This window comes from Syngnathus typhle, linkage group LG5, assembly GCF_033458585.1.
Source record: "Syngnathus typhle isolate RoL2023-S1 ecotype Sweden linkage group LG5, RoL_Styp_1.0, whole genome shotgun sequence".
Taxonomy (NCBI): Eukaryota; Metazoa; Chordata; class Actinopteri; order Syngnathiformes; family Syngnathidae; genus Syngnathus; species Syngnathus typhle.
Window position 1 is genome coordinate 10,053,642 of NC_083742.1, and position 22,632 is coordinate 10,076,273.

At 39.8% G+C, this 22,632-nt stretch overlaps 2 protein-coding genes across 2 annotated transcripts; one reads left to right on the plus strand and one right to left on the minus strand.

The window, feature by feature from the left end:
• The first annotated feature begins 9,661 nt into the window (after positions 1–9,661).
• On the plus strand, positions 9,662–14,388 carry hpdb (4-hydroxyphenylpyruvate dioxygenase b). The gene is made up of 14 exons (XM_061278528.1): positions 9,662–9,905; positions 10,126–10,152; positions 10,219–10,281; positions 10,835–10,939; positions 11,111–11,153; positions 11,678–11,760; positions 11,826–11,915; positions 11,995–12,098; positions 12,190–12,267; positions 12,742–12,904; positions 13,003–13,074; positions 13,342–13,464; positions 13,541–13,657; positions 13,979–14,388. Exons 1-14 carry the CDS (start codon positions 9,903–9,905, stop codon positions 14,087–14,089), a joined length of 1,182 nt encoding a protein of 393 aa, XP_061134512.1. The 5' UTR covers positions 9,662–9,902; the 3' UTR covers positions 14,090–14,388.
• Positions 14,389–14,516: 128 nt separating this feature from the next.
• LOC133154019 (histone-lysine N-methyltransferase SETD1B-like) lies at positions 14,517–22,144 on the minus strand. The gene is made up of 17 exons (XM_061278399.1): positions 22,007–22,144; positions 21,822–21,926; positions 21,474–21,744; positions 21,262–21,374; positions 19,817–20,794; positions 19,200–19,715; positions 19,023–19,121; positions 18,924–18,960; positions 18,654–18,850; positions 18,026–18,152; positions 17,592–17,939; positions 16,574–17,512; positions 16,261–16,421; positions 16,066–16,182; positions 15,716–15,835; positions 15,390–15,527; positions 14,517–15,322 (listed from the first exon to the last, which is right to left on the minus strand). The coding sequence occupies exons 1-17, from the start codon at positions 22,142–22,144 to the stop codon at positions 15,149–15,151; spliced, it is 4,578 nt and encodes a 1,525-aa protein (XP_061134383.1). The 3' UTR covers positions 14,517–15,148.
• Positions 22,145–22,632: the final 488 nt, after the last annotated feature.

The window sequence follows — 22,632 nt, forward strand, 5'->3', positions numbered from 1 at the left end:
CTCTGAAGGCCCATCATGCATCTGGTCTTTGTTGCGTGACTACTTGCATGTTTCATGTGTGTTCTGTGCAGAGCCTCGCATTGTCCAATCACATGAATGCCTTTTGGTTGGGATTTATGAGTGCACATCTCTATCCTGAGTTTAAAGGCAAACCGTCTTTTGCGGCATCCTAAAATAATTTTCCTATGAGAAAGGCCCAAAGCCCCCATCCACTTCATATTTGAACACCATTGACAATATCACATCGGAATGAGACGGCGCCAATAATACATGCAGGACTGTCTGAATGTTATTATTAGTGAGATGAGCTGGGCTCACAACTTGTCTGATGCGGTTAGCGCCGCCACTTCAATACTGGATAAGTCAGCCAGAAGACCAGCTGACCCAAGCATCGCATAGAGAAGAGGTGGGAGGCGAGGGAAGGGGGTGGCGTGTCTATAGGAAATGGTTCTGCTCGGAAAAACAACAGTTGTATGCTTCAGAAAACACTTGAACATTGTCCGTGCTTGTAGGTGGCCTGTGAGAACAATTGCAAAATGAGAGTTCATCTGGGGATGATGATTCATTATTATCTATGGAGATTCCTGAAAAAAAAAAATTACTTTGATCAACTGTTTCACAAATACTTTAGGAATGTATGGAAGGCACATTTTGATTATCAACTCCATCTTAATGTTGTGTTAATGTTTTAATACTGTCCATGTTTGTCACTTAGCAAGGCTGTCTTTGAGGCTTAACCTATATACATAGGTATTGCATCAAGAGCAATAAAACAAATCAAATGTACGAATTGATCTGAAAAAAGAAGCATTTTAAAGATTTAAAAGTTTCAATTTGTTGGATGGTTCTTTTCTTTTTTGCTGATATAATTTAATAATCAGATGTAAAATTGTTTACACCACATGCTAATCATCATCAAAACGTGTCATCATTCTGAGAATTTACCCCTCAATTTGGAACTTAATAACTAACTAGAATTTTGCAATTTCTGGAGAAATTGCGTGTGAAGGCGAAATGTATGAATAACTTTTTCGGGGAATGCTGCCGAACGATGTTGAAACGTGTTGAATTACTTGAGAAATGTAGAATATTTGGAGAATTTGTGGTGAATTTCAAATTTGAAAGTTTGGAATTTTTGGTAAGTGGGAAGTTGTGGAATAGGTAGGCAAAAGATGAACAGTTGAAAGTTGGAATGGGTTGAATCGGTTGAAAAATGTAGAAATTAGAGTAGAAAAACGAAATTTTGGAGAATTTGGTTGAATTTCGAATTTGGAATTTTTGGTAAGTGGGAAGTTGTGGAATAGGTAGGCAAAAGATGTACAGTTGAAAGTTGGAACGAGTTGAGTCAGTTAAAAAATGTAGAAGTTAGAGCAAATGTTGAACCCCCATAGAGAATGAATGGGAAAATAAAAAAAAGCAATTGCGCCAAAATCTTTCTAAATTTGGAACAAAACCAAAAAAAACGGCCTCAGGAGGTTCACTTTTGGGGTAAAACTGTTGAAACGGGTTAAATCGGACAGAAAACGAAGACGTTAGCGCAAATGTAGCTATTTGGGGCACTTAGTGTTGAAATAAGGTCACTTCCGGCTTGATTCGGGTCATTTCCGGTCTTATTAGGGTCACTTCCGGTTTATTTGGGTCACTTCCGGTTTAAAAAAGGTCACTTCCGGTTTAGCTGAGGTCACTTCCGGTTTATTAGGGGTCATTTCCGGTCTAAAAAGGTCACTTCCGGTACATTTGGGGTCACTTCCGGTTTGATTTGGGGTCACTTCCGGTTTACCTGAGGTCACTTCCGGTCTTTTTGGGGTCACTTCCGGTCTATTTGGGGTCACTTCCGGTTTATTTGGGTCACTTCCGGTTTAAAACAGGTCACTTCCGGTTTAGCTGAGGTCACTTCCGGTTTATTTGGGGTCATTTCCGGGCTAAAAAGGTCACTTCCGGTTCATTTTGGGTCACTTCCGGTTTGATTTGGGGTCACTTCCGGTTTACCTGAGGTCACTTCCGGTCTTTTTGGGGTCACTTCCGGTCTATTTGGGGTCACTTCCGGTTTATTTGGGTCACTTCCGGTTTAATTTGGGTCACTTCCGGTTCGTCTGAGGTCACTTCCGGTTTATTCGGGGTCATTTCCGGTCTAGAAAGGTCACTTCCGGTACATTTGGGGTCACTTCCGGTTTGATTTGGGGTCACTTCCGGTTTACCTGAGGTCACTTCCGGTCTATTTGGGGTCACTTTCGGTTTGATTTGGGGCACTTCCGGTTCATTTTGGGTTCATTGGGGGCACTTGAGGGTCAATCCAAGATGGCCGCCACACTGGAATTGGGGGTCAAGGGTTGAATGTGTAAGCGTAGTGGAAGTGGGGGTGAATGGGAGTGAATGTGGGAAGCATAAGGTGAATGCATTTGGAATGGGTTGAATCGGTCGAAAAATGTAGAAATTAGAGTAGAAAAACAAAATTGTAGAGAATTTTGGTTGAATTTCAAATTTGAGAATTTGGAATTTTTGGTAAGTGGGAAGTTGTGGAATAGGTAGGCAAAAGATGAACAGTTGAAAGTTGGAACGGGTTGAATCGGTTGAAAAATGTAGAAATTAGAGTGGAATAACAGAATTTGAGAGAATTTTGGTTGAATTTCAAATTTGAAAATTTGGAATTTTTGGTAAGTGGGAAGTTGTGGAATAGGTAGGCAAAAGATGAACAGTTGAAAGTTGGAATGGGTTGAATCGGTTGAAAAATGTAGAAGTTAGAGGTGAAAAACGAAATTTTGTGAAATGTCGAATGTGCCATTAAGAATGGATGGGGAAAAATTTGTCGGAATTTTGGGAATTTTGCGGAATCGGAAAATTTTCGGAATGAGAAAAATACAAGCCACCCTTTCCTGAATATTTGGAATACGTGAAAAGTGGAATGGAGTGAATCGGATGAATTATGTGAAAGATGAAACGGGACAAAAAAGTGAGGAGAATAAAATAGAAGAATAATAATAATAATAATAATAATAAAGTAAATGGAGTAGAATAACATATGTGTGAAGGCCATCGCCTTCACACAATTAAATCCGACAGTAAAAATCAAAGTAGGTTACATCAGTGAAGCATAAAGCCGCGTGACATGAGCGAACATTTATTCTTGTACTATCGATCCCAACATTGCGGTAGTTTGAAAACAAGCAAAATGAAAAATTATCTGCACTGTACAAACGTATTCAGTGGTGGTCATGTAAAGACATTTCTTAATAAATAAATAAATAAATAAATAGATAAATTGATAGATAGATAGATAGATAGATAGATAGATAGATAGATAGATAGATAGATAGATAGATAGATAGATAGATAGATAGATAGATAGATAGATAGATAGATAGATAGATAGATAGATAGATAGATAGATAGATAGATAGATAGATAGATAGATAGATAGATAGATAGATAGATAGATAGATAGATAGATAGATAGATAGATAGATAGATAGATAGATAGATAGATAGATAGATAGATAGATAGATAGATAGATAGATAGATAGATAGATAGATAGATAGATAGATAGATAGATAGATAGATAGATAGATAGATAGATAGATAGATAGATAGATAGATAGATAGATAGATAGATAGATAGATAGATAGATAGATAGATAGATAGATAGATAGATAGATAGATAGATAGATAGATAGATAGATAGATAGATAGATAGATAGATAGATAGATAGATAGATAGATAGATAGATAGATAGATAGATAGATAGATAGATAGATAGATAGATAGATAGATAGATAGATAGATAGATAGATAGATAGATAGATAGATAGATAGATAGATAGATAGATAGATAGATAGATAGATAGATAGATAGATAGATAGATAGATAGATAGATAGATAAATAAATATGTTATATAAAGACTACCATTCTTGAAATTATGACAATGTTTCGGGGGGAGTTAAGAGCAGCATAGGTGGATGTCAGTGAGAAGTGGACTAAACAAACCGACACAGGTGTGTGTTATCGGCATGTGAGCTGAGCTGTCATGCCCAAATGGGCCTTGCGAACAGCGCCACCAAAACACAAGTGTTTGCCACTCCTCAGATCTCCCTGCTGTTCTATCCCACCCAAGCAGCACCAAATGTACTGTGTGTGCGTGTGTGTGCGTGTGTGTGTGTGCGCGCGTGTGCGCACGTGTGCGTGTGTGTGTATTAATATGCACATGGATACACTGTAGACCAGGGGTGTCAAACTCATTTTTTTCACGGGCCGCATTGTAGTCATAGCTTCTTTCCATTATGACTGTCAACCCAAATAAATGTATGAGCACCTCAGTAAAAGCTACAAAACAAACTGACAAATAACCCGTTTTCAAATCAGACGAGTAAAAACTGGTCAAATATTTAACAAAAAAGATATTATTAAAAGTGAAGACAATTTGCAATTCTAGTAATGACACACAAATATGATGCACAATTTGTCTTCGCGGGCCACGGAAAATGATGTGGCGGGCCGTATCTGGCCCCCGGGCCTTGAGTTTGACACCTGTGCTGTAGACTGTCAACGCTTACCCGACTTTCTCTGTAGCATTGTCCACCTGTTGCCAAAAGGTCTCACTACGTATATGCCCCTCTTTCCTATGTGATACGCCCCAGAATTAACATAATTTACCATAACAAAGGTCAAATAAGAGAAGTGTCATGAAGTTTTATAAAAGATAGCATGAATACAGTACATACGTACAAATGACATGACATTCTGTTTTGTTGTCCTCTTTCTCTAAGGTGCTGTCTTGTCACATTAGAGCATTATAAAGGCCGTTGCTGGTCAGTCAGGGATTGACGCCTCGTGATGAGTAACTGTCCAAAGGATTAAGGATAACAATGTAGCGTTAATAACGTTAATAAGTGTCTGAGTCGGGGGGACTGCGAGGGGGCCCAATGTCAGTCTAGACAGCATAGCCTCTGATGTGCCAAAACAAGACCCCCACAAAGACAGGTTTTATTTCTGTTATACCACATAGCGTCTTCCTTCAATGCTACTATGTTTGCTCGTCTCAGTTTTCTTTCTTCAAGGCAAGGGATAGCAACTCATTCCACTACATTTCAATTTATGATTTAAACATTGGGGGTAAACAACTGACCACAATAGCACCTTGGGCAGCCAGGGATGTCCAATGCCAGTTACATTTACTGGCTGTCCATTTCCCCACGCTTTTGCCAAGCTTACAGGTAGACCTTAAAACGGCAATTTTTGTGACCTTTAAAACAGCCGCAAAAACATAGCCAGCCAATCGCAGGTCAACATTTAAATGTTGTTATTGTAATCGTCATTCAAATCTTTGTTTGAGCCTCAAATTGTTTTCTTTCTTTGACTGTGAGGAATTTCCTTTTCCCTGATAGGGTCCGAATAAATTACAAATGAAAAAGGTTAGAGTAAACCATAAACATCAAACATGTGTTAGAAAAAAAAAAAAACCAGAAGATTCACCAGGGGAAAAAAGAAATGGCACATGAGATGCTGGACACTGACATTTTGTGTAAGATTTATTTCTGTTCCCAAATAAATGTATTTTTTTCAGACATACTAGTCTTACAATACTAGCGCTACACACAAGTGACATAACAAGTGACATCTTACTTTTCCTCCCCAATTGCAAAAAAGCTGCATGAATGGGAGCTCTGTTAGAAAACATCCTTTTATAGTACATGTTCAAACATCACAATGAACTTGTAGTTCTTTGGTTGTATTGTTACGCTAAGTGATTAACCATCCATTTGAAGAAGAGACCAGAGAGCCTCTTCATGCATAGTAATGATTAGTGTCGCCGGTTATAATTTAAGCTCGAGATGCTGCTTCCGAAGACAGGGGCGCCTTGGCCAGACCTGAATGTACTGGCCATGCGTCGCCTCCGGATGCGCTTGCTCCTGGGCTCATCATCCCTTAGGACACAAAGATCCTCTTCACACGCTTCTCTATCCAGTCCATTGTGAAGCCCTCTTGCTCCAGGCCTAAATGCAGCTTCTGTCACCGCGGCTGGCCGCAGAAGCTACTTCAGCTGCTTGGGGCACTCAGGTGCTCATGTCCCCATTCTAAGTCACCAAAGGTTAATAAGGCTGGATTAACTTTTTTGCAGCTGAGCCTTAATGGGGCTTTCATCCATTGTATTTTCTGATAAATGTACACTGGGCCCAGCTGTATCCTCACCAGACCGTGTACAAACAGACATCAACAGCTTCAAAATGCCATAGTACCAATTTTTTACAATAGCTCGGAGTGCTTATGAAGTTATATAAGTAAGAAAGCAACATTTGTGTTTCAATGTCCACGAGTAAAGGGTCAAGCTCACCTCCTTGGATGTTGAAGCCATGCCAGTGACCTGCTGCCACCTGTCGGACAAATGGTAAAACTACAAAAACCTCTCCAGGATGCCCTCTACAAGAAAGGGTGAGTGATGCGGTTGTACCAATGTACTGTAGGATTGGAGGCAATTTTTTGCTGATACAGGTGAATAAATTTGTGATAGTCAAGATTAGGAGGTAAGACATTTGTCCGTACACAGAACATTTCTTTGAGTACGTTTGCCACCAAATTAAAAGACTATATTTGGTCCCAGTCTAAACAGAGTAAATTTTACACTTGGAAGAGAATAACATTTTCAGAGGTAATTTTACTATTTTTACTGTGTACATTTACATAATAAAATTGGTGAATTGGTGAAGATGCTTTGAGAATAATTGTCAATTTTTGTCCATGTGAAGCCCTTTGAGACTGCTTGTGATTTAGGGCTATAAAAATAAACTTGACTTGACTTGAATTATTTTTTACATAGTCATCTTTACTTTCCTCTAATTGAATTGAATGTAAACAGAGTGGGAGTGAATCACAGTACATACATGAGGCTCTCATCAGTGTAACATGATCGTAGGAGTTGAGCTGGTCGGCAGCCAAAGGGACCTGGCAGTCCCATCCTCGGCTACAGAAGCTGGCCCTTGGGACATGAAATGTTACCAATCTTGTAGGGAAGGAGTTTGGGCTTATGGTCTTACTAGATCTAGTCAGATTTGGCCCCACACACAGTTTGGGCTCTGGTACCAGTCCTCTTGAGAGGGGTTGGACTCTCTTCCACTTTAAAGTTGCCCCCTTCAATTTCACTAATAGGACTTTCCACAAGGAAGAAGATTCTATGCATTCTGAGGTGGTCTCTCATCGCTGAGATAGAACTCACGGAGATGTTTAAAAAGATCCTTAGTGGGAAAAGCTCCTTGCTAAAGTCTATTCAGGAGTACTGGAGGAGAAGGTCCCTCGGCTATGGTCATGACGAAAAGAAAAAGATTCCAGATATAGGCGGCTGAAATTAATTTCCTCTGCGGGGTATCTGGGATCTCCCTTTGCTATAGAGGTTTTGTTGGAAGAAGCAGAGGAAGATGAGATCATTTAGCATCACTCTTTAATATCACAACATTGCTGACCCATATTTCTACGCACCAATTGCTGTTACATGTTTACAACAATATCAGGTCATTGTTTATATTTGTTTTTGTAGTGACCCTAACTTCAATAAATGGACAGCCAATATCTTTCAGTTGAATCACTTTCCTACTTTTGATTTTGGCCGCCCAACAGTTTTTTTGCCCTTGTGCAATGGGGGCAAACTGGAGGGAAAGGCTTGCGAATCTGATAGGACTTGCTGCCCGTTGAAGAGACCCCCGGCTCTCTCAGCACAATTCGAGAGTTTTCCACCTTTGAGGAGCTCAGAGTCTCTGATCTTGCACGTGGGCCCACAATGACGGGCGGGGAAGTCTTAGGAATGATGGTGGTCATGGTCCGGGTCAAGGCTCGCCCTCTCTTAGACAAAATAGGCCCTGAAGGCTTCTGTTTCTTGTCTTGTCCTTTGCTCTCTTGTTGGTCTTTGAGGGGTGCCCTTTGAATCTTACGTTCCAAGTCTTTCACGGACTGCTCAGTATAGGCCCGCATCTCAATGCGCACTTGTGAAAGCTGCTCTTCAAACTCATTCCTTAGAGCCTTTTTAGTGTCTTCAAGCTTCTTCTCAAAAAGAGCACACAATGCTTCGTCTCTCAGATTTGCGTCACCCTCGCTCTCACCTGTAACATGATCTTCCTCCGCCCGACACATGCTCTGCTCCGAAGACTGTTTGTCTTTGAGTTGGTTGACCAATTCAGTTATGCTCCCCTTCGAGGCCTTCACCGCCACTTGTGATCTGATCTGGCTTCGTACCTGCTGGAAAACAGACTGCACCTTTGACTGCGTCTTCTTGTCTGCAGCGTCACCACATTCATCCACGCTTTCACCATCCGGACCATCCATGTTGAGCCACTCCTCGGGTTCTTGGACACTGATCTGTATCTGAGGGTTCATCTTTGCTGATGGTTCACTCGTGTCTATCGTTGCCGCTTTGACATGTTCTCTTTTACGACTATGTGAGTAGTGCTGGCGAGGGAGGGGTCTAAGTGTCTCTGTTTTTCCTGAGAGAGGCTCGATACTCTGGGGATTGGCACTGCAGTTTGGTTGAAAACTGTATGACACGTTAAAATATTAAGACAAATCAAACGAACAACCACTCAAAATTTGGTTAGCGCTTTCCTTTACTAAAACATAGACCATATGCTATTAAACAAGTGACCCTTTTGGACATGTAATGACTCCATCCATTGTGTAGTGTTTGCATCCCATGACAGCAGATGGCCTCCAGGTAACAATGGGGAAAACAAAGATCCCCGGGGGTGGGGGGTGCTGTAAAGGGAACACTGGGCTCGATTTGTGGTGGTTTTATTTGAGGTATATGATATCACCTATGTATATGGTGTTTTGTCAGTGGAATCAACAACACGAAAATACTGGTCTCATTGTCATTTGTCACGGTTCTAATTGGACATGCCTGAGTGTATGTCACGTAGAGTGCTAAATTGAAGTAAATGGCAACAACAGACTTTAAATGGAATCATTTTTATGAGGGTAATGCAACAGTCAGACTGGAGTTTCTCTGCCTTCTTCTAATTTGATGGTTACTTTGCAGGATTTAGGTTGGGTTACAGGTGAGTAAAGTATGGGATTAAAATGACAATAGTGCCATGACAACATTAATGGAGACAAAAGATAAAGATCCGACATAAATCAGAGATGGATTGGTATTAATGAGCATTAATGAGATATTATTTACTTAGTAATCACTGCAAGAACATACTGAGTGTGAATTATTTTTGCTTTTAATCATTTATGTTAACATCTAACCCTAAAAGCTCATTTTATGTCTTAAATTTGAGATGGTTTTTTTTTTTAATCGACCATTATAATTTGTTTTTCAATTTAGATTAGGAGTACAGTGGGTTTTTGAACAGAGGAGTGAGCTCCCAGCGAGCCAATGAGAGCCCTGAACAAGTGAACCTCCTCTTGCCACTAAACACTAACACATGGACATAAGTTTCTAAAAATCTTGGCTGAAACTCTAAACCTGTATGTACAAACTATTTTTTCCCTGTCACCTCCGGAGCCAGTTGTGTGTTAGTTAGCATGTTTGTATTATAACGAATGTAAATTAATTCAATGTAAATTAATTCCATCACCAGATTTCTCTTTAATTGTAACGGTGACAATAATTGTAACGGGCTTGTAATAGTTTGTTTGTTTGCTTGCTTGATTGATTGATTGATTGTTTATTACTGATTGTTTTTCGTTTTTTTTGTTTTGTTTACTGGTTTGGATTGAGTGTAGTGTATATCAACATGATTTTTGTCATCATTTTATAACATAGCGGGTACCCCCAAACATCTGTACTTGGCCTTATCTCCTCCTCCCCTTCTTAAACCTCCTCCTCACCGTATGGGAATGTCCTTGGAACATTTTTGTCAGTTTTTCAATCCAGAGATTAATTCTGATGTGCAAAGATCAGCAGGGACAACATGGTGAGTTATTTTAGATACCTTATTAAAAAACAAAGTAAAATGCATGAATGAAAAATCTTTAATTTTCACACAAATGGGACCTTTTAATATTACTTAATTTGCTATTGTATATTATAGTCATTTTCGTTTTTTATAAAAAATTTCACACAAGTGTGACTTTTTAGTATGACTCAATTTGCTATTGTTTTTATAATAATTTTGTTTTTTGTTCTGTTTGCAGACAACATATACCGACAAAGGCGAGAAGGTAGAAAAATGAATTTGACTACGCATTTCAAATTCACTATTTATTCTTCTGTTTTCTTGTCTGTAGCATGAGCAAGGACAGTTCCTTTGCTTTGACCATGTGACATTCTGGGTTGGGAATGCAAAACAGGTATGCTATGTCAGAACTTCTTTCACCCAATGTAGCCTAAACAAAAATTAGAAGTAGCAGTGACCAGTAAATGTTTTTTGTAATTTGGTTTCAAATAATTATTTGATTTTTTTTTCTTTCTAGTGTGTTATTGGTCGATAAAATAACAGATGGACAGGAAAACATTTTATTTTGACAGTGCATGGGTATCTATCATTTTTATTATGATTATTAAAGTAAAATTAAGATGACATATATTTTCTTGGCAAATAGTAGTACACTATGAATGTGAACATTTATGTTGATGTGAGTTTATCAATGTTTTGAGGATTTTCTTTTGAGTAAACTCAAATTGGGACCAATTTTTCACACATTTGGTTTTGGTCAATATAGCTTGCAACACGATTGGTTCTCTTAAGGGGTGGGACCCGGGGCACCCCGAAGATAAAGTCACAAATCAAAATGCATTCCTTCACCTAACCTCACCTACTGCCAGCAGATGGCGCAACCTGTCAATTTCGCAACACGGTTGTTGACTTTCCCTCAAATCAACCACAAATCCTCCTTTCAATAGGCTGCGTCATATTACTGCAACAAACTGGGATTCGAACCATTTGCTTACCAAGGCTTGGAGACAGGCCGTCGAGATGTAGTGTCCCATGCAGTCAAACAAGGAAAGGTAAGGAGATTTTGGAGTACAGAATACATCATCAGCCCTGAAATAATGACAAGAAATGCAATCAATAAAAAAGGATCTACAATAAATTAAAAAGCAATTGATTACACACAATATTAGTCATGGTTGAAATAGATTATTTGTGCCCTGATGATTGTTGTATGTTTCTCACAGATCATATATGTTTTCTCATCTGCTCTCAATCCTGGAAACCAAGGTATATAACCGACAAAAAATAAAAATAAAAAATCACTCTGTTGAATGTTGATTTTGCATCAGGGTTCGGTCAAGGCCGCTAACAGTCGCAAAGACGTTCGCCAGATATTCGCAAAAGGTTTGAATAGTCGACAACAGTGGATAATGTTCAAAATGTCTTTGCAACAAGAAAAAATGTTTGCAACTGTTTGCAGCCTTTTAGCACCCCTGACAAAATTCCAACATTTGCAGCATACACAAACCAGCTCAGTGAGTCTTGAGAATGACGAACAATTGCAAGTGTTTTTGAACGCAGCGAATTTTTACTTTATTTTACTCATTTTCATTAGATTTGCATAAATCACATTTACTCCCTCAAGTGGCACAGATTTCTATGAGCTAACATGTTTTCATCAAAACAAATATGTGGCTATGAATGCAATGAAATTGTATTGTTTTGTACCTTTACACTCAGCAAAAGTTCCTTATAATTTGATTCACCAAATTCAAAGTTGAATATTGTCCTTTATTTGTACTATTTCTCAGAGATTGGAGCTCATTTAGTAAAGCATGGGGATGGTGTGAAAGATGTTGCATTTGCGGTGGAGAACTGTGACTTCTTGGTGCAGGTAACACAACAATCTTACCAGGGAATGGCTTGACTTTAAATTGAATGAAAACTGATATTAAACAGAAAGCCAAAGAGCGAGGAGCTACGATTGTAAAAGAGCCGTACACCCTGGAGGACAAGCATGGTAAAGTCAGACTTGCTGTGCTGCAAACAGTAAGTGAACAAACCATTCTCGAAGTCACATAATATAAAATCATTAGGTAGCCAAACAAATTTGCTTTTTATGCAACAGTACGGTGACACCACTCACACATTTGTGGAGAGAGCAGGATATAGGGGGCTGTTTCTGCCAGGCTTCCAGCCACCTCTATTTAAGGACCCCTTGTTACCCACCTTGTGAGTAGCCCTCATTTGTCATGCTGCGTAAACCATTTGTTCAAATGTGTTGAAATGTTTGAATTACCTCACTTTTGACCTTCTACTACAGACCAGAGGGAAAATTGAGCTTCATTGATCATGTTGTGGGAAACCAACCAGAAGAGGAGATGGTTTCAGTGGTGGAATGGTGACTATTGTTTATTTTAAAGAATGCTGTGTTTAGAGGTTCTGTCACGGTAGAAGAATTATACCTTGAGAACTTTAAGTGTTACCCCAGTCTGTCTGAAACTTACACAACTCTTTCTTTTGGTGCACATGAGGGATCAGCATGACTTAGCATTTTTTCTCTCATGGGCCCTCCAATGGATCGCCACATCTGGACCGCATTTTAGTCTGTAACGACCAAGGCCGTTCTCTAAATGAAGCTGGTGATTGGTAGACTGCTAGTCGGGGAGGAGAGGCGGCTGCATATTTTGAAGGCATGAACCTCATGACATGACTGCTTGCTGTCATTTGGGTCATCATGGTTGTAGGAGGAGAGAATTTTACAGAAGATGCATATGACTAATTCGAGGAGGAAAGCCCAAACAAACTCATTAATACAGTATGTTGGGGCTGACCTAACAATGTGCTCTTTTGATACTGATTCATCACCCAAAAGGTACCGGAAGAACCTTCTTTTTCACCGCTTCTGGTCCGTGGACGACAAGCAGTTGCAAACAGAGTTCAGTGCCCTGCGCTCCATTGTGGTGGCCAACTATGAAGAGACTGTAAAGATGCCCATCAATGAGCCTGCCATAGGCAAGAGGAAGTCTCAAATCCAGGTTTGTTGTGTAATCTGAACCAGTCAAATTACTTATTGTATATGATTACATTGACTTCTGTCTATTATATGATTATGTACTATATCTCACCATTACAGGAGTACGTGGAGTACTATGGAGGTGCTGGCGTGCAGCACATTGCCATGAACACATCAGATATTATAACAGCAGTAGGTCTTTGAAAACAAGAGTGGGTGCATTCCAGAATTGGAGAAAAAAAATCTGTCCCCTTCATGAAATTATTATAGTTTATAAATGAATGACTGAATGGATAAAGGAATGGCTAAATTAATAAAAGATAAATTAGCTATCCAGAAATCACACAACAGCTACTGTTGCCTACATTTTTCTGTAATTCTAGAATGACCTCAGGCTTTTAGCAATGTTGCATTGTAAAGGGTGCAAAAATAAAACGTATATGATTTACATCTTTGCAGATCCGCAACCTGAAACAGCGTGGAGCAGAGTTTATGTCGGTGCCCGACACATACTACAACCAACTGAGGGAAAACTTAAAACACTCCAAGGTGAAAATTGCAGAAGACCTGGATGTCCTGCAGGTAGCTTCACATATTACATTTTCAGGACCATTTTGGAGAATGTGCCAACACAATTGCCACTTAACACACTATGCAGGAGCTGAAGATCCTGGTGGACTATGATGACAATGGATACTTACTTCAGATCTTTACCAAGCCAGTTCAGGACCGGCCCACTGTCTTCTTGGAAGTCATTCAAAGACATAATCACCAGGTTAGGACACTTATGGGTAGATGACTCGATAGCGCTGGCGTCAGATGGAATCCTCATATTTCCAAAATCATTACATTTCAGGAGACCCCAAAGATGGCATGATGCGATTAGCATTGCAAAAAGAGCAAGCCATTTTCAGCACTTTAGACTGTACAATCATTTGTTAAAATAATAATAATAATAACAGTAACACCTATAGTGTGGACTGGTATACAATTCTGAGAAAATATTAAATTCACCAAAATGTGACTGTTTTGGTCCGACGTCAGCAATGTGTATGAATGACAGTACCATGTACTTAAATTTGTATATGTTCCACAGGGCTTTGGTGCGGGAAACTTCAAATCTCTTTTTGAAGCCATCGAAGCGGACCAACATGCCAGAGGAAATCTGACCGTTCTCATACCCAATGGTGTGTCCAAGAGTATGTGAACCTAGATTTATATTTGTGGGCCTTCAAACAATCTAATGTAAAATCTACGACCAATTCTGGCTGTTTAATGTATTGTACAAGTAAGGTAGAGAAGCTCAGTACAAACACACATGCAGTTACTTACTTGACTCTTTCAAGCCTATTGTTTGATTACAATTTTGTGTTTACTAATTTGTAATGTTTCATTTTTTTAACAAATTTACACGAAGCTCAAGTCAAGGAAAACAAATTTCAATTTGAAGTTCTCATAACTGAAAATGTGCGCTATAATTTGCATAATAAAGCCCTATTGATAATTCATAGTACAAGATGTGATATTTGTATGACTGCAACTGTTAAACAGCAGTTGTCATATACCAGGGGTTTTCAACTGGTTTTGTCCAAGGGACCACCATAATAACCAAGAAGCAACTCGTTTTGGCGGAATATTATTTTATTTTGCAACAAAGTAAGATAGACCTATGCAGGCTATTTATTTGCGTCTGTATGTCTATTTTGGGAATCTCAGCTACATTTGACATAATTTGAATGGGTAAATGATTCACAAAATTAGCTGGAAAATAAATAAAGTCAAAATAATGAATCCATTTTATTTAAATAAATGTTACAATTATTTTCCATTTCCAATTTTGCTGACAACCTGCAATACCGAGACGAACCACTAGAGGACCGCGGACCACCGGTTGACAATCCCTGCCGTATACTGTCCATGTTACTGTGATGTAAAACCAAAGATAACCTCTCATAACATGCATTTATAAAGTTTTTCCAATGAGACTGTACACCATGTACATTAAATATAAAGGGAGTCAATTTACATTTACCATAAAAGTTTAGCGTTCTCTTGCCTCATACTTTATCATACAATAGCTTACGTGCTGGATAGGAAAGTTCACTTGGTCTGGTTAGTGCAGCTCAGGTTATTTTTAACCTTCAAGAGAGCAGCTGGAAATGCCTAATAGTTATTTATGAGGCACATCTTCAGTGTCTGTTTGTACAGTACCTGAGGCAGTGTGGGCTCTTATATAAGCTATAAGACAGGGGCTCTCCAGATGGAATCAGTTCAAAGAGCCCCGACAGCTTTCAGAGCCACACAAACAAGGAATTTTTGTGTCCTCAATGGGAAACTTGTAGTCGTACGTGATTTCTTCATTGATGCAGATTGGCTGCCGCGAGTATATCACTATCTTCTTTTGAGACTCCACAGTGATGATCTTCGCATAACAGTTTGGCTGTAAGACCAGCACAATTTGATTATTAAATGAAATGACAAACCCAGCAGAAGCAAGTCATACTCACACTGCAGCTATGGTTGATGAATCTGGATAAATTCCCGCATTTTGTGGCATCGATGATGGTGTTCTGATCGACCCGGAACAAATAGCTGCTTCCGATGCCTGCTTCCTCATATCTACGCTCTCTCATGTCAGCAATATTCTGAGGGAAACAACATACAAATGAATTCATTTAACAAGAGCAACGTTCACAATCATTCTACGTTTCCTTCTTAGAAATGCTTTGCCAGTCCTTTACTATAGTAACCTTCATTAAGTTAAACGCATGCTCTAAATTGCTGTGATCACAAGAACAGAAAGGGTTGGTTGCACGTAATTATTTTTCCTCACCTGTCTGATAATTTGGCCGACATACTCAATCACCATCTCATCTGCTGCTATGGCCTCCATGGCAAACAGACCCCAATCATGGATGGGACTTGGACTGAAACGAATCCTCTTCTTTCGGAACTGAAAGATGATAATTTTTTTTTTTTTTTTTAAATCCGACATCAAATTTGTAATGCTTTATTTGATTAAAAACAAAATCCTAAATCTTGAATTACGATATTGTACTATAATTAACAGATAATGTGTGATGTAAAAATAATGGACAAATATATATTTTTTATTAGACTAGCGTGAGCCCCGCTTTATTCAACGTCGTGGTGGTTAGTGTAACTGTGATTCACTTCACAAACCTTGAGTTGGTTGAACTTGACGAGGTCACTATCGCAGCTAAAAGATGACAGCAGACGGCGCTGTTCTGACCTGAAGTCTGATCCGGCCCGAAGTGCGGTAGGCTGTATCTGATGTTCCTGCATAGACACAGCAAGCTTATGTTACACACTGTGATGAACGACATCCTGCTCCTCACACTTCACTGTGTTGAATACCTGAGCGCTTGCTGATGAAAGCTCAATGGTTCTTTCGTGTTTGAGGTATTCAAGTTTATCCCTCCAGTTGATTTTGTAGAAACCCTCACTGCGGGCTGAGCCTGTAACGTGCTTCTGTTGCCATGACTGGTGTCCTACGTTCTCTTCTATAACTTTAGTCAGTGAGCATCAGTTAAGAACTTGAAACACAAACTGAGCCATGAGTAATTTCATAACGCGGAACCAAATACATACAGCACACGGAAAAGCATACAAAATCTTGACTTGCTATATGACTGCATGCTCACAACAAATTTGGAAGTGAAAAGGATATGAGGATGAGGTATCCAAAGGGCATCACTAAGCCAGCTACACTCATCTTCCCGCTCTTGCAGCCTTTCGTAAGTGCACTTGAGCAGTCTCTCATCCTCTTGATCCAGACCGTCCCTCCATATACTGTGAAGTATCCTCCTTTCCTCGCACTCTGAACGCCACTTGGGGGGACTGGGACGAGAGAAGTAGTGACTCCTCCAACGCCTTTTTGTTCTCTTCCACCATTTACGCCTCATTTTTGTTTCTCTCCTACTTCCCTTGTGGAGGAGACCAGGCATGTTCTCCAGTCTTTGCAGAGGTATCACTCTCACATCTGACCATGTTCTCACTCCTCCGCCATCAGATGAAGACTCAGAAAGGTCACATGGAGATAACATTCCAAGGAATTTGTCACATTGTGAGATATTCGCAATGTCAGTCTTTCTTCTGTGGATGAAGGATCTTCGTGGTAGAAAGATATCTCTTCCAGGGGTATTTGGTGGTAATATAAATGGACTACTAAACAGTGATGAATGAGCCGATGGTTTTCTAAAATGTAAGTATGTTTCCCCGGTATCTTCCGGTATAATGCTTTCATACTCTGGACTTGTTGAGACCCTCACGCCACTGTTGGGACTCCAAGCACTTGTGTCTTCTCTACCTGGGGTTTTGGGTGTTTCCTGGAATAACAAAGCCGTGTCTGATGATGGATGTAACTCACTGATCGTTCGAGAGAGATTGTCATCTTCTGATTCTTCACTTCCTAATTGAGAGGCTATCTCCTTGCCTGGGGTCTGTGGTCGTCCCACCTCCATCACAACTGGAGATGTTGGTTTGCTTCTGATAAAAAGTTCAAGGTCACTGTCCAAAGAGCAGCCAGTAGGAGTGAGAGGCCTCAAGGTGTACTCCGGAGATCCCGAGTTCCATTTACGCCTCTCCATATCAAGTTCAAGAGCCACTGCTGCACAGACAAGACAAATGCATCGCAGAATTTTATGTTGTCTATTCAGATAATTATTTCAATGTTCGTAGATCATTACCTTGAAGTCCAGTATGTGATGAAGGCTGTAGCGCCATCATTGCATGTTCTTGGTGCATGTACTCATTTTCCTCTGCTTTCTCCCTATTAGATGGATCTGACAAGTCATGGGGTTCTAGCTGAGCACCAGGCGTGAGTGGGGCTGAGGGTGTCACAGGGGGCTCAACCTCCACCGACTCCTCATCTGATGATATTACTACACACTTCAAACCTTCACCATTCTTTTTGTTGTCTTCTAAAGCAACATTATCATCATCTTCAGAGCTGAAGTCACAGTAGGATGAGTTCTCTGAAGTAAAAGAGTCCGAGGAGTCCCAGTCGGATGAGCAAACCTCCGAGGAGCTGCACTCTGAATATTAGTCAACAAAAGCGTAGTAAAATGTGGTAAGCATTCTGAAAGGTAGCAATAACACATGCAAAATTTTTTTTACATACCACTGCTGAAGGAGAGAACGTCACTAAGAACTGGACAGGTGTCTTCAGCCTCCCTGTGTTTTTCAGACACCTTCTCTTTTTCTTTATGATTGTCATCAACATTGCTGGCATGATGATTTCCGTCACACTGAGATACAGATATGTTATTCTCCTCAATGTGTGTTACGTTTGTCAAATTTCAATTTAGTAGGGCTATAAGTCAAATTACTGTACAACATTTTTGTTTATGACTTTTTCATAATTGTTGTTTCAAACTGAGAGATGGCTTCGCTTTATAGTATACAAAATCTACAACTTTTATGAGCTGCTTGTGGAAGGCTATTTTTATAAATCAAAAATGCCATATTATTAGTGAAACTTCTTAGATTTATGAAAATCTACATACGTACATGTCAATTTTAATTTATTTCAACCCCATTGTAGCGGTGCATAAACAAAACCTTAACATCTCGACATATCATTTTCATAAACATTTTCTTTTATCCCTTTGTATAAAACTTTTCTACAAAATCAATATGTGTTTTACCAGTACATGTGCACCTTTACTGTATGCTTTTGGAAATACACTAAGGAAATCAAAAATTACAGGATTCATTAATGATTGCTTTTCATGTGACTTGTTATTTACCAAAATGTGTACTTCTTCTTCTATAGGCCCAGCCTGTTCCTCTTTGGCTGTTGCAATTTCCCTTTGCGCGGCGGCTTGATGTATCTTGTATTCTTCCATTCTGTCATCATCATCACTATCAAGATCAAGCGGTCTTGCATGTCTCCGTTTACGTCTTTTAAATGTTGGTTTCAACGTATCGTCCTCGTGGGTTCCGTCTAAAAGTAACACGTGATGAAGGTACTGCCACTCCAACAGTCGTTGAATGAATTTATCTGAAACAAATCTTACCTTTCATTGTAGGATTGTCCCCTTTTTTCTTCTTAATCTGCATTGCAAAACATTTTCTTCAACGTTCAATCTTGGTGTTTTATTGCAACTCTTGCTTACCTTGAAGGTGGGAAGGGGAGGCTTCTTGTGCTCGCCGGCGATGGGATTCGGAGGATTTATACAATTGGTCTTCTTATCATTTAAGGGCACAACTGATTGCTTTGGTAGATAAAATAGAATATTGAGTTAAAAGAAGTGTACTGTATATGGTGAATGTAAAAACTAGGAAACATTTACCTTTGTTTTCTTCTCTTGATTGTCCCACCAGACTTCAAACACCTTGAACGCCACTCCCTCAATCATTCTGCGAGTGAGGTCTCTCCGAATAATCGACTTCAGTTCATTCATGAGCACATCTAAAACCTTTTCCACTGTGAGTTTATGAGGGTTTTGCCTCATCAGTGAGTAGTCTGTTGGTGGAACTAGAGGGTTGGTACGAGGAAAAGGTGAAGTGGCCCAGGGTGGTGCAGGAGGCGGCAAAGAAGGTTGGGGTACCGGGAAGTTAGAAGGTGGTGGAATGTGGATGTTGCTGTGATGGCCTGGAGGGAGGCTCCAGCCTGGAGGTGGAACGGGAATGGTGCCATTTGGGAGGCGGGGTGGGACAGGGGGAAATGAAGGAATGGGGAAAAACAAAGGGATAAGTGGTGGATGATGGCCTGCGGCTGGGATGGCAAGTGGATGTTTGGACTGATGACTAAAAGATGGTGTCAATGTTTCATCGTTTATTTCATCGACATTGGATAAGTGGACCTCCTGAAAGAGACAAGAAGAGATCTAAGCGACCTGATGAATAAAAAGCTCACAAAAATTATCATTTCTTTTAAAAATGCTTTTGTGATTAAGAACATAATTACCTTTTGACTTGGTGCCTTTTCAGCATTCGTCTTAATGTTTCCATCTTGGCTTTCACCAACTTTTATGAAATCAAATGGAGAGGGCCTCTCTTTATCTCTTTGGGATGTAAGAAAAAAAACAGCTTGGGAGGTTTCATCCTCTTCAAGGAATGGCATAGGATTAACCTCTTCCAAAGTCTTGTTTGGGTCATTTGAGGGTGGGGAGTTCTGCAGTGGATATGGTGAGGTTGGGCTGTCCTGACCGAACACATCAGCTATTGAAGAATTCCCATGAAAAGTATCTGAACTCTGGTTGTTTGTCAGCAAATGTTGTATTCGGGCATCCAATGTCTCTGATTCTGGCTGAGGGTTTCTTGGAATAAAGTTCACCAGTGGTGACTGAGGTAACTCTTCAATGCATGCATGACTGTCAAGTAGGGAAGTCACGTCTAAATGCTTGTTGGCTTCCAAGTTGATGCTCAAAGAGGTTATAGGTAACGCTTTTGAGCTAGTTGCGATCACATTCCTCGACTCTGGACCAGGGGATAAAAGTTCGAAAGAATGCTTTGCATGTTTCTGAGCAAATTTGATTTTGGTTTTCCGCCATGGTGCAAGTTTCTGTTTGCTATTCAGGGTAAATGGTCGGAGGGAATTTTGAGGTTGACCGTTCTTTAAATATAAATTTCCGTCAGAGACTTCAGTGGTTCCCCAGTGAAATCTTGCCAATTTATGACAGCAAAACTCTCTTCTGAATGGTTTGGGAACACTGTAAGTCGGGTGCTCCCCCTGGAGGATTGGAGTGCCTTGAAGACTGGAGTAGCATGAGTCAAAGGAGAGCGGAGTTGCAGAAAAGGAAGGAGTACGCGGGGTTCCCTGTGAATAAGGAGTCAGGCCAGAGCTACAAGGTGTATCCCGACTAATACTGGAATATGCTGTGTCGAGAGAGAGTGGAGTAGTGAGGCTGCTTGGGCTTCCTTCTCCCTGTGGGGCTGAATTGCACTGCAAGAAATAGGTAAACAAATTTTACATTGTGTCACAGTGCTATAATAATAGCTTAAGTCTTTTTTTATTTTTCAGCAAACACTAAAAACTGAAAAAAAAAAAGAATGTTATATTCATTACTACAATTAATAATTGCGCATTTTTAACATGTGGGTATAGGCAATTTTAGTATCATAAGAAAATGACTAAACTAAATGACTACTTATAATTAATTATTAAATTATCATTCTTATTATAAATTAGCAGTCAAGAATTTGGGATACAAACATTTTGCATCTGATGCTTTCATTTGACAAAGTTGTCTTTTTGTCATTGTAGTAGCCACAATACTTTGTTTCCCTCGTTGGTTAGTTGATTTCAAATCTGTATAGAACGCTCGCTATTTTCTAAAAATAAAAAAAAATAAAAAAAATAAAAAAAATAAAACAGTAGTTGCACCGGATGTTAGCAAATACTGCACATACCAGTAAATTGTCGATTAAGTTTTGGAGACTTTGGTCACTGCTTCCTACTGGTAAGCTGCATGGTGTGTAGATGCCATGAAAGAGCAGTTTGAGGTAGCGCACTCTGTTTTTACCTGTTGAATGACACCCCACATAATATAAAGCGCAACAATATCTCATATTTATACCCTTTAACATATTATAGGCTATACAAAGTGAAAAAGCCTTTGTACCTTTTGGATCCATTTCCACGTGGATAACATTACCCATCACTGATGTTTGATTAAGGTGATGAACGGTGTCCTTAGCAGCCCTCACAGTGTCAAAAACAACTTTGGCAACCCCTGAATGCTTTTTGTTCTTTGGATTGTAGAAAATTTCCACTTCTTCAGTGTGGCCATATTTCTGACACATATTAGTTAGGAAGGCCTTGTTTACATTGTCATTCAGCCTGCAAAATGTCACTTCTTTGGGAGGAATGGGCCCAATGTAAAACTCATCTATCTGAAAGGACACAAACAGAGAATAACACGTGAATAGACTTGTTATTAACAGGGTAATTATCGTGCCGTAAAGACTACCTTAAATCTAGGAACCGAAAGGTCACTCTTGATGCATTTGCTCCACATGCGGCAGATGCGTGGATCTTTCACTGAATCCACTGGAAACAAACCCAAGTCATCAACCTGATGTTGGAAAACAATGCACTTGTGATGGCTTTGTTCGTGGCGTGCGAGTACAATGCTGAATATTTTGAAACGCTCACGGGAATGTTGAAGTCGTGCCCATCATAGCGGTACACTTTGTAGAGTCCTTTTGTTAAAACGGGATCAATCATCAATTTGAAACTTCTCCAGGGTTGACGCGATGATTTTCTCCGTAAAACGTGTTTTTCGCTTTCCATTACATTCGTCCAGACCTGTAATTATGAGAAATATACGTCGGGGATTGTAAAATTGCAACTGTCGTATACTGTACACGCCCCGACAGGTGATGCGGTGATGGAGACAGCATCAGATGCTTGTCTCTACTCACACGTATCGTACTTGAAATAAGCGTTCACATCAAAACCCAAAAAATTATATTAACATCTTACCTATGCTTGCAATCTTTGATGGAGCAACATTCTCTGCTTGTATGTTTTTTTTCAACCAGGTGTAGACTGCGTTCAGTGAGTTGTCCAGGTTGGCGTACAGATCCATCCGCCATTAGTAAAATAGTTCCAGGCGGAGGAGCACATTGAGGAACCAACAAGCAAGTGACTGCCTAGACCAGTGATTCCCAACATTGTCTTTTTTTTTTTAGTTTTTCTTTGAGATGTATCAAAACGTCTGTCACTGACACTGTCAGAGTTGTATACAATAATCCTATAATGTGTATGAATCAAAGTCA